Genomic DNA, 12,162 nt, shown 5'->3' with positions numbered 1-12,162 from the left:
ACGATAGGACTGTCGGCGGCGATTGCTGAAAGGCAACAAAGGAGCGTTCCTGCAGAAGGGTGGGCCAGTGAGGGGCGTACGCCGGGAGGCTATAATTAGGTGTGAACGTTGGACACAAGCGGAGGGCAGGGCGGGGCCAGCCAGTGGCGGAGGGTTGTGCAAGGGTTGGTGCCTCGGCGTCCCAAGGCCGCCGTTTGCTCAGCTGCAGGTTGACGAGGCCTCTTTGGGCCTTCCAGAAGCACCAGCTTGCTGCGCCCCAGCCGGCCTCTCGTCCTCGTACCCGATTGAGCGTATTCCCAACCCTTCCGATGCAGCCTTGCTCCTCTCACCATCTGTCCTGACTGCGGTTTCCGCTCGCTCTGCGCTTCTTCAACCCACGGACCCCGGCCCACGACGTCATTTGCTGCACATGCCCGCCCACACCGACTGCGATTGAGCACGCGCGCATTCCCTGATGAGCCGCACCTGTGAACACCACACCAGAGCATGACCGGCGCCGACGCCGACCGACCGAGCCCAGGGCTGCCCGACATGCGTCGCAGACACTCGACACACGCCCACGAGAGCGCGAACCTTGACGATGCCGCGTCGTCCGCCAATACCGCCGGCACCGGCATGCACGATCTCGACAGGTCAGGCCGCCGAGTCTTCACGGATCCCGCTGCTGCGCATCGCCAGCGCGCCTCTGCCGTCGACAGCGCCGAATTGCCCACCTCACCGACGAACGTCCCGCCGACCGAGCGCGCTACCAGAGTTCGCTTCTCAACCGATTTCGAGCGGACCGCGGTTCCGGGCGACATAGGCCCCGCTGCCGATGGCAATGGCAGGTTACCGCCCGCGGCACTGCCAGGAACGCCCATGGGGCAGCTGGAAAGACCAGGCACGCCAAATCTTTCGGTGAATACTGCGCCTGCGAATGCGGCGACGGAGGACTCGACGGCTGCTCCGGAAACCGCTCGCTCGAGGCTGTCGCCGCTTTCGCCAACGGGACGCAACAGAGGATATTCGCTCCGGAGCTCGCTGTTCCGCCGCAATGTGGAGCACCCGAATGCATCGCCAGGGAGTGTGATAGAACTGGAGGATGCGGCATCTTCCTCCAGTCCGGTTCCACCAATGTCAGCCGCATGCGGCCAACCGAAGAAGCCGTCGGTTGACGGCCCTAGCGTCAGTGTCGAACAGGCTGAAGTGTCACCACCTCGTGCTCCTGCTGAGCCGGCACCGCAATCGCAAAAGAGAGCAGATGAGAAGTCGGCACTGAGAGGGATTTCCGCCCTGCCGAACTATGAATCTTGGATCAACGAAAAGGAAGGACGGAAGAGCATCGTGAAGACCGTTAAGGAAAATGCGGAAAAGCTACGGAAATTCGTGTTTCGTATCAAGGAGATCCCTCCTAGCAAGGATGGCAGACACATCGACCTGGATGCATCACGGAAGAAGACATTGATTGACGAAAGAATTGGGAAGCCCTATGTTCCCAACACTATTCGCTCGAGTCGCTACAACGTTTGGAACTTTCTGCCTCGCCAGCTCATCGCGCAGTTCTCAAAGCTGGCAAATTTCTACTTTTTGTGCGTTTCCATTCTGCAGATGATACCCGGCCTCAGTACCACTGGCCAGTTTACCACCATCGTCCCCCTACTTTTCTTTGTCTCTCTTTCAATTGGGAAGGAAGGTTACGATGATCTTCGAAGATACCGCCTGGATAAAGCCGAGAACAGCCGGACATGCAAGGTCCTACACGCATACAAACCTGTGGATAAAGAAGCGTCAGGGACCGATCCCGAGAACGACCCGACAACCCCTTCTCTCGGCCCGACCCATTGGGCAAAGACAAAATGGAAGGACCTCAAAGTTGGCGACGTTGTCAAACTTGAACGCGATGAGGCTGCTCCTGCGGATCTGGTCCTCCTCCATTCCACTGGGGCCAATGGAATTGCCTATGTTGAAACCATGGCTCTGGACGGCGAGACCAATTTGAAAAGCAAGCAGACGGCCGCTTTGTTGGCAAAGACGTGTGACACGGACAACAAGGTTGCTTCATGCCGGGCACACTTTGTTGTAGAGGACCCCAACACCGATCTGTACAACTTCGAAGGTCGAGTGACGTACAACGGAGAGACGGCGCCTCTGACCAATGTCGAGATTATGTACCGTGGCAGTATCCTGAGGAACACCCCTGAAGCTGTCGGCATGGTCATCTACTCTGGCGAAGATTGCAAGATCCGCATGAACGCTAACAAGAACCCAAGGATCAAGGCTCCGGCTCTACAAACCATAGTCAACAGAATTGTCATCATCGTCGTCATTTTCGTCATTCTCCTGGCCATTTTCAACACCGTCGCTTATCAAATCTGGTCAGGCAAGAAGGAAGATGACGCGTGGTACTTGACAGATGCAAGCGTTGCCTTTTTCCCAATTTTGGCATCGTACATCATCATGTTCAACACCATGATTCCCCTCTCCCTCTACGTCAGTTTGGAAATTGTCAAGGTGTGGCAGATGTGGATGTTGAACGACATCGACATGTACCACAAGGAAAGCAACACACCCTTTGAGCCTCGCACGTCTACCATCAACGAAGAATTGGGCCAAGTCAGCTACGTTTTCTCGGATAAGACGGGTACGCTTACGGACAACTCAATGAAGTTCCGTAAGATGTCCGTTGCCGGAACTGCATGGCTCCACAACTACGATCTGGAACAGAATGAGAGCCCACTTGTCAGGCGTCCGACGCATAAGAGGAAGAACAAAGGTAAGAAGCCTCTGAGGAAGAGCCTCGCGTCCGTCAAGCAAGCCCTGAAGCCCGAAAACCAGGATGGTTTCGAGGCTCTTGGGAGTGAGGCCGCCACGGAGGCCGCTGAGGCCGCTGAGGCACAGGAGAGTCAGTGGACTTCTTCTGCCCGTCCATCTAAGCCCCAGTCGGAGCTTTTGACATCGGATTTGATCAAGTACATCCAGCGCAAACCCTACACCGTCTTCGCCAAGAAGGCCCGGATGTTCCTGCTCTCAATCGCCTTGTGTCATACATGTCTGCCAGAGAAACGTAAAGATGGATCCGTCGACTTCCAGGCTTCTTCTCCAGACGAACTGGCTCTCGTCAAGGCTGCCCAAGAGCTTGGCTTCATGCTCATCGATCGCGATATTGGGACGATCACCTTGAAAAGCTTCCCTTCTGCTGACGGTGAACCCGTCGTTGAGATTTTTGAAGTTCTTGATGTCATTGAGTTCTCCAGCAAGCGTAAGAGGATGTCCGCGATTGTACGCTTTCCTGACAACCGCGTCTGCCTCTTGTGCAAGGGTGCCGACTCAATCATCATGCAACGCCTCAAGAACGCTTCACTAGCTCATCAGAAGGTTGTCGAGATCGAACGCAGAGCGAACAAACGAAAGAGCATGGAAGCCCAGGTCGCTATTGCCCGGAGAAGCGAGCAGATCGAACGTAAGAGTATGAGCCGTCCCAGCATGAGCCGTCCGAGTTTCAACATGAACCGCAAGAGTATTGGAGGGGTAAGCCGTCAGAGCATGGGAAGTACCCATATGCAGCCCATTAGGGATGAACTGAACGAGTGGCTCAACGATAGAGAAAGGGAGATCGATGTGTCTTCCGTGGAAGAGCAAAGCATGTATTACTCTCCTCGACCGTCTGCACAGTTCTCTCCACGCCCGTCTGCGCAATTCAACGGACGCCAGTCGATGGCTATATCGGAGGCACGCAGCTCAATGCAGCTTGATGACGAGGACGAGCTCGTTGAAGAGGCTCTTGTTGTGGATGAGCCAACCGTCTTCGAACGGTGCTTCCAACACATCAACGACTTCTCAACCGAGGGTCTCCGTACATTGCTGTATGGCTTCCGCTTCCTCGACGAACAGGAATACCAGGCCTGGAAGAAGGTTTACCTTGACGCCACTACCAGTCTCGTTGACCGCCAGATCATGATCGAGCGGGCTGGTGAGATGATTGAGCAGGATCTGGATCTCGCAGGCGCAACTGCAATCGAGGACAAGCTTCAGAATGGTGTCCCGCAGACGATCGACAAGCTCCGTCGGGCCAACATCAAGATGTGGATGCTTACGGGAGACAAGCGGGAGACTGCCATCAACATCGGCCACTCTTGCCGCTTGATCAAGGACTACTCTTCGCTCACCATCTTGGATCACGAGGTTGGCGAGGTTGAGCAGAGCATCGCTACCGCGATTGTGGATATCAGCGAAGGCAAAGTTGCCCACTCAGTTGTCGTCGTTGATGGTCAGACTCTCGCCATGATCGAAAACGACCGGCCAGTGTACTCATTGTTCTTCGACCTCGCCGTGCTTGCGGATTCGGTCATTTGTTGCCGTGCCAGCCCCAGTCAGAAAGCAGGTCTCGTCAACATGGTGAGGAAGAAGGTGAAGAAGTCAATCACCCTGGCCATCGGCGATGGTGCAAATGACATCGCCATGATCCAGGAGGCGCACGTCGGCATCGGCATCACGGGCAAGGAAGGTCTGCAGGCGGCAAGAGTGTCGGATTACTCGATGGCCCAGTTCAGGTTCCTGACCAAGCTGCTGCTCGTGCACGGACGCTGGAACTACATCCGCACGTGCAAATACACGGTCGCGACGTTCTGGAAGGAATTCCTGTTCTACCTCACGCAGGCGCTGTACCAGCGGTGGGTCGGCTACACGGGCACCAGCCTGTACGAGTCGTGGAGCCTGAGCATGTTCAACACGCTCTTCACGTCGCTGCCGGTCATCATCCTCGGCATCTTCGACAAGGACCTGTCGCCGGCCACGCTCATCGCGGTGCCCGAGCTGTACACCAAGGGCCAGCGCAACGGCGGCTTCAACTTCAAGATCTACCTCGGCTGGATGTTCATGGCGTCGTGCGAGATGGTCATCATCTTCTTCTGCATGCTCGGCCTGTACGCCCAGGCCGTCTTCACCAACGACCAGAGCATCTACGCCCTCGGCACCCTCAGCTACACGGCCGTCGTCGTCCTCATCACCTTCAAGCTGCAGGGGCTGGAGATGCACGCCAAGACGGCGACCGCGGCGTTTTCGGCGGTCCTGTCGGTCGGCGGCTGGTTCCTGTGGTGCATCATTCTCGCGTCGTCGTACAAGGAGACGGAGTCGATTTATTACGTTCGCGACGGCCTGTGGGACGCGCAGCGCTTCGGCCGCAACGCCCTGTGGTGGCTCACCCTCGTCATGATCGTTACTTGTGTTGCCGTCTTCGAGATGGGCGTCAAGACGGCCCGCGCGGCGTTTTGGCCCACGGACGTCGATCGCTTCCAGGTCTTGGAGAAGGATGGAGCCATCAGGGCGCGCTTCGAGGACGCGGCGGCGGAGGAGCTGGCGCAGGGGTGGGAACGGTTTGGGAGGGAGGGCGAGCCGGCGCCGGCGGCGGAGCGTAGGAAGAAGAAGAAGTCTCTGTTGTCGGAGAAGAAGAAGAAGGGGAAGAAGTGGGATTGGTTCGGCCTTGTAGAGAGGGATGACGATAGCGATGTCGATGAGGGTGATGTGGAAGAGGCGGAGTTGGAGGCCGTCCTCACGGTGGAGCAGCAGCAGGAGGCGAACCGCATCGGCAAGACGCGGACGGTGGAGGAGGAAGAGAGGAGGGAGGGCGAGGTGAGGGACTTGTTGAGGAATCGCCCGGATGAGTTGGCGGATGCGCAGCAGCAGCAGCAACGCGAAAGGGAGCTGAGGGATCAGCGGGAGGAAGAGGTGGATCTGGAGCAAGGGATCGCGGGGAGCGGGAGCAGGCCCAGGACCAGCTTGGAGATTCACGAGATGCTTGCGAGGGGCTTTGGGGGCGTGAAGAGGAGCGAGACGTTGAAGTAGGGGGGGTGTTTGCTTGGATTGCTCTTTGCTTGTTTGCTTGCCTTTTTTCTTTCGTCATATGATACCGAACCCGACGAGGTTTCTCTCCTTTTTTGACGGAAAATTAGGATGATGGGGGGTGGAGTGGCGTTGGCTTCTTCTTTTCTTGAGTTTTACTGGGCGGATGTCTTTATATGTTGAAGCATCGTTTCGAGGATATGTGAGTAGATGGGAGGATAACTTGCTTACTTACCTTTGGGGATACTGTATCTATCGGAGGAGGATGGATAGAAGATATATCATAGGTATTGTGATCGTTCAACTTTATCGTGTGTGTGGAGAATATTGACTTTGAGTCGTCATTAACTTGCATCAGGAAAAGTATTCTGCTAAGTAATCATCACAGTCCAAGTCTCTACACACTGCTCGAGAAACTTGACGCCTCCATACCCTTCCGCAACGACTAAAGACGCCAGCGCGGCAGTACTCGCCATCTCGTCGCCCGCTGGGAACGAGGATCAAGCCCGACACGGTCAAGTCATCACACGCGCCCCTCCCGTAAATGAAGGCCCCGCCAAAACAGATGACTTCCCGAACAGCAAGTAGAAGGACCCGTTCGGCTTTCAGATCACACGCCGGAAACTGCTCCTCATCACCACCATCATTATTATCACGACGACATGATCCATCGACTACCCTTGCATAAAGAGTGTAGCCTCCTCGGTGAAGCTTAGAGATACTAGATCTTCGGCCACCTGCTGCGGTTCCGCATTGCTGCGCGGCATCTGCTGCAAGACACATGTCATCAGCCTCACTTTTTTGCCCTTCCGAAACCAGGCAGAAAGCCTCACAAGAGCATATGAATGCATAGCCTGCCCACTCCGACTTTTCTCTGTTTGCCGCTCACTCCGACCTCCTTTCGACCAATCAGAAACTCTCAAGTTCAGCCTCGTCAAGTCTCACTCCACCCGTTTGTCCTCCTTGGTCTTGGCAATTTGCCCTCCGCAGCTCACTTCGCCCTTGCTGCACCTTCGGGCGCCACGCACAACGCAGGAAGCCAATCATGGACCAATTCACCGGACACAGCAATCAGAACTCTGACGCCACGCAGGCGTGGCTGCAGGAAGACTTCAGCTCCGATTTGATGCTGTGAGTTTTTTTTTTTTTTTTACTAACTTTTCAGTTACACCGCTTGGCATTTGTCTACCGCTTGGCACCCGTTTACGCTAGAGGGTTTCGAGGCAATCCAGCCAATGGATGAAAGTGATCATCATCACGACCTTGCATGGCCCTTGCTCGACGACAGATCCGGCGATCTCCCTTATGCACATACCGGGGGTCCACACCAGCAACAGTATCACAATGAGCTCTTGGACTTCCCAGAGCCTCAAGCTCTACAGGGAGCCATACATGATCAGTCTACGTCATGGCAGGACCTTTACCAGTTGGGACAATTCCCAAACCTGATCGACGATGGCATGCTCCAGATGGCAGATCTGGTTGCGCCTGCTGCGACTGAAGTGACTGCCACGGCAACTGGAAGCACCGGCAAGCCCTTCAACTGCACCGTTGCCGGCTGCAACTCCAAGGGCTTTATGCGCAGGTATGAGCTCGAGCGCCACATGAGGAAGCACAACCGGACCGAGGTCTTCCCTTGCCCGGTCGGCAGCTGTCCATTCAGCCGCCAGACCAAGGCGTTCTACCGCCGCGACAAGCTCCAGAGCCACCTTCGGAAGGTTCATCCTGGCCAACAAGCTGCCGGCAACGGTATTCCCTCGGGTACAGTGCAGGCACAGGGCCACGCTTGAGGCTCCGTCTGAGGAACGCTGACCAAGCATCATCATGAGTTTCATTTGTTGTTTTCCTTCCTGTCCCTCTTCATTCTTTGCTGTTATGTATTTTCGCGCTTGGAAAAGGAAACGGACCCGAGATATGCAGTAACGATGTTCGTTCACGGCCTTATGCTGTTTCATGTATTTTCCTTTCAACCCCACCCCCCAAATTACACCTATTATCCTCATTCCTCCTTCCCCAATTCCCCATCGCCCCTCCCCAAAAATGGAAAAAAAAAAAGAGGAATAATGGGTTCAGCCAATTTGGCCATGTGCTAGTCATTGGTAGCAATCGATCATTTCCTCAATTTGATGAAAGTAGAGTGAAGATAAAGCAGGCGAGCGGGTGTCGGGCCGAGCGGTCTAACCGAGATGGGCAGGTCTTGGGGCCGCCACCACCCTGCTCTACACTGATGAGACGATACGCTACGAGATCCGTTAGCTTGAGATTGCGTCAACGACGACGGGACGAAGTTCTTGCCCGAATGTTTGTCTTGACGCTTTTGGAAAACATGCACGTCCACCTCCTCGCTTCAATAATTCATGGCATAGTTGTGCCTTTTCAACAAATTTAGGCAAACTCACGCGCAGTCGTGATGAAATGTTTGACCCCAGGCGATGGTGTTGCAGATACAAACTCAAACCGACAACCACGCTTGACCCAACGCTGCTGCCTAGCTCGCCCGCGTGCCGCTCGATCCCGCCCCGCTGCGCCACCAACGACACCCAACGGCTCAGCTGATCCGCTGATCATCTGGAAACAGCGTGTCAGGGCAGCTCCTTCTCCACACAAAAAGCCATGTAACCTACCCGACAAGCTGCTCGCTCCCCGCAGCTCTCGCAAAGTCATCAATCAACCAACCATGCGATCGCCCTCCTTGCGGAGCCGGAGCGGCTCGTCCATCCCCGCCGCAGAGCCGCTGCTGCAGCCAGCAGATCCCCCGCCCGATGCCGCCGCCGCCGCCCCACCTCCGACCTCAACCCCCGCCGCAGATCACAAGCAAGCCGAGACGCACGACAACGCCGACACCATCTCCCACGCAAGCTCCGAGCCACCACTATGGCCGCCGCCGCCTTACGACGGGGGGCCCCACGGCCGCCGCTGCGCCATCCTCCCCGCCCACGAAGCGCGCTGGCGCACCAAGGGCAAAGACGCCGACAGCACCCCGCTCTCGACGCTCGCAGCCACGGTGCTCGTGAGCGAGGGCCAGCTCGAAGGCGGTGACGTGCAGCTGTATGTCGTTTTCCCCCCTTCTTTCTCCCCCTTCCACCAGTCGATCGAAACCCTCCTCTTCCGCCCTCCCTCCCGTCCTGATCCCTCCGCACCCGCGCTAACACACACACACCCCCAACAGCCTCCTCCCCCCCGAATCCACCCCCACCGACCCCCTCTCCGCCATCGCCCTCAGCACCTACGCCACCATCCACGACATCGTCCTCGGCGCCGCCGAGGGCCCGCGCGAGGCGTACCGGCAGCTGCGCCGCGCGCGCGAGGACGCCGCCGCCAGGGAGGCGCAGAAGTACGACTACCGCTCGCTTTCGCTGCTCGGGTCCGCCGCGTACGACGATGATGCGGACGGCGAGGAGGACGGGGAGCGCTTCGGCGATTACAGGCCGACGGCGCCGCCTAGTGTGGCGTCGACGTCGAGCGTGGCGGATGATGGGAGGGTGTGCTATACGCCGAGTGCGACGACGACGGGGACGGTGGTTAGCGGGACGGCGAGGGGGGAGGGGGAGTCGGATGGCGGAGCGACGATGACGGCTGGGATGGGGACGGCGGGGAGGGAGAAGGCGGGGGAGGATGATGGCGGGGGTAATCCGTACAAGGCGGTGGCGGCGCGGACGGGGTTGGGCGTGGCGAGGATCGTTGGAGCGGGGTTGAAGGCGCCGGGCGTGTATACGAGGGGCTTGGCGAGGGGGTTCAATAACGTGCCGAGGTTGTATGGGGATGAGACGGTGAGGGAGGAGGACAGGATCGATGGGGTGGCGTCCGGGTTGGTTGCTGCGGGGAAGGTTCGTCGTCTTTCTTTTCTCTCTCGCCTTGGGATTGATGTGTCTGGGGTCTTTACTGATATGGGAGTTTGTAGGGCCTTGGGTATGGCTTGTTCGACGGTATCACGGGGCTCTTCGTGCAGCCGGTCAAAGGCGCGCAGAAGGAGGGTCCTGTCGGCTTCTTGAAGGGCTTCGGAAAGGGTTTGGGTGGCATTGTTTGCAAGCCGGCTGCCGGTAAGTCTTTCTCAAGCTTTTGTCGGACTGCTTACTGATTTCGTGAAAAACAGGAGCTCTTGGGGTGCCGGGATATGCGTTCACGGGCATTCAAAGGTCGATCGAGAAGGAATTGTCACGAAAGGCGAGCCCGGAAGAGTGTTTGGCGGCTGCCGAGGTCTTGCATGGTGAGGACGAGATGCGGCGCTTGAGTGACAAGGAGCGGATGGATATCGTGGCTGCGTGGCTTGCGAGGTGATTGGAGACAGCTGTATGGCTTGGTTGCGGGTCGACAGATTTTCAAGAAACGAGACGGTGGTCGTGGGCTATGGTTCTGGGCCTTTGCAACGCAGCGAATATGAGCACTCAGTTCCCCAGAAGAGGCTAAACAATGGCGGAACCTAAAAGTGAGACATTTGGCTCCTACTCCTATGATCCCTGTCCCATCGTGCATTTGCCCTGTCGCTCGGGGGGCTCAGCGAAGGCAGCTTCCGCGTCGAACATATGAGTGAGAGCTCTCCCACCCCCAGTTTCCGCGGACTTTTCGTAGTCAGCTCACACCGTCGTCCTATCAATTCCCTCGTGTGGAGAATAGCCACTTTTGCCGTTTTTCTTGGCGCATTTGCCCTCTGGCTTCAGCCTCGCCATCACCGGACAACCACAGCCAATCATGGAATCCACCGGTGACTATTACGGAGACGAGCTGACCGGTCAGGGCGAGATGATGCCTGAGTAAGGCCTTTTTTTTTTTTTTTTTTCTAACAACCACAGTCAGCTTACTACGGATGTCTCACCTTTATCTGCAACCTTATTTGGAGAAGCCAATGGAGCGACCCCCCAAAATCCTACCGACTTTGGCTCCTACATAGACGATCAGTGGAACAACATATCCCAGGTGCCCCACACCTCCTTCCCGCAGACCCAGAACAGCAATGAATTGCAAGATGGCGCCGCCTTGTCGAATCCACGGATGGGCTACGTGTGTGGTACTGCTGTACCAGTGTTGGGAAATACTTGGGCGGCTTATGACCAAGGTTTCCAGGATGCCCTAGACCTCATGGCCCTTCGCCCCGAAGTCCTTCCCGCAGCTGCCGGCCCGGTCACCGACACCATCCGTCCAATGGACAATCCGACACAGCACCGGCAAGTCGATGCTGGTCAGCAGCAGCGACAGGCGACCAAGCCCTTCCAGTGCACCCATCTTGGATGTAGGTCGAGGGGTTTCAAGAGGATATACGAGCTCCAGCGACACATGAGAAAGCACTCCCACAGCCAGACCTTCATCTGCCCGGTTGCCGGCTGCCGCTTCCAGCAGCGTGCCGATGCTTTCTATCGCCATGACAAGCTTGTATGCCACATGAAGGCCTGCCATCCCGGCGTCCCGGTTCCACCAGCGAATGGCCCTGTTGCCCCGGCCCAGGCTGGGATTCAGGGCAACATGGCAATGCCTGCGACTTCCATGGCGACCAACGTCACAATGCACAATGCTTACCATGGCCAGTTTCGCTGGCCCTACAGCGGATTGCAGCAGGGTTGAGCCCACCCACATCGGTCTCACAGATGTTGCACCGTACCTACGTGGGCAACAGTCTTCTCTCTGGAAGTGTTTGCACGGGGTTGAACCTCGCATCTACATCCGGATATTTGTCTCAGCTGCCCACGTCGGAATTGCAATCATCTGCCCCAGATCAGAACTCATATTGTTATCTTCCTGTCTTTCATTTCCTACTGGCGCTCAAATCACCCCTGACCTCACTTCCTCCTCCACCGTCCCTGATTTTCCAATGCACAGATAGCCCCATCTCCTTGGTTCTTTTTGTTCTGTTTCTCTTTCGTCTGGGAAAAAGGAGAAGGAAAAGAGAGGGTGAAACAAAATCTCCTCACGATTAACGACCAAAGAATCTCGGGGTTGTACGTAACGAAATATTACCCTTTCCTTCCCTACCTATATTAAGTTGTCGTCTGATCGTGCACTCCCATGTCTTCGACCATCAGCAGTGACAATATCCCTCCAAAGTTCTCCCGTGAGATACCAGCCCGCACCTTTCCCCTGTCCACACTCTCGTCACAACCCACCAACCACCCAATTACCCCTCACAAACTCGCCTTCCCTTGGGATTCGAACGGCAGAACCAACACCATCAGCCCGGCCGCAATGAACAGCGCACCACTGGTATACACCGGCGCCGCCGTCTCCAGATCCGCAAACATGGCAATGATCGGCTACACCACAGCACACACAGACGTCAGCCAGCCCATCCCATCACCGTCCCCTCCATTCCCCAGAAAACTCACCGCCATAATCCCAAAAACCCGATTCCCCGTC

General features: G+C 56.7%; 2 protein-coding genes across 2 annotated transcripts; both read left to right on the top strand.

Moving 5' to 3' along the window:
* Positions 1 to 820: 820 nt before the first annotated feature.
* On the top strand, positions 821 to 5,820 carry DNF3 (drs2 neo1 protein; the record flags this gene model as incomplete). The annotated part of the gene is made up of 2 exons (XM_066774118.1): positions 821 to 827; positions 851 to 5,820. 2 exons carry the CDS (start codon positions 821 to 823, stop codon positions 5,818 to 5,820), a joined length of 4,977 nt encoding a protein of 1,658 aa, XP_066636685.1.
* A 1,042-nt stretch (positions 5,821 to 6,862) lies between these two features.
* SLS55_002636 (uncharacterized protein) lies at positions 6,863 to 7,607 on the top strand (the record flags this gene model as incomplete). The annotated part of the gene is made up of 2 exons (XM_066774117.1): positions 6,863 to 6,948; positions 7,106 to 7,607. The coding sequence occupies 2 exons, from the start codon at positions 6,863 to 6,865 to the stop codon at positions 7,605 to 7,607; spliced, it is 588 nt and encodes a 195-aa protein (XP_066636684.1).
* Positions 7,608 to 12,162: the final 4,555 nt, after the last annotated feature.

This window comes from Diplodia seriata, assembly GCF_021436955.1.
Source record: "Diplodia seriata strain FDS-637 chromosome Unknown scaffold_2, whole genome shotgun sequence".
Lineage (NCBI taxonomy): Eukaryota > Fungi > Ascomycota > Dothideomycetes > Botryosphaeriales > Botryosphaeriaceae > Diplodia > Diplodia seriata.
This window is presented reverse-complemented; position numbering and strand designations above follow the sequence as displayed.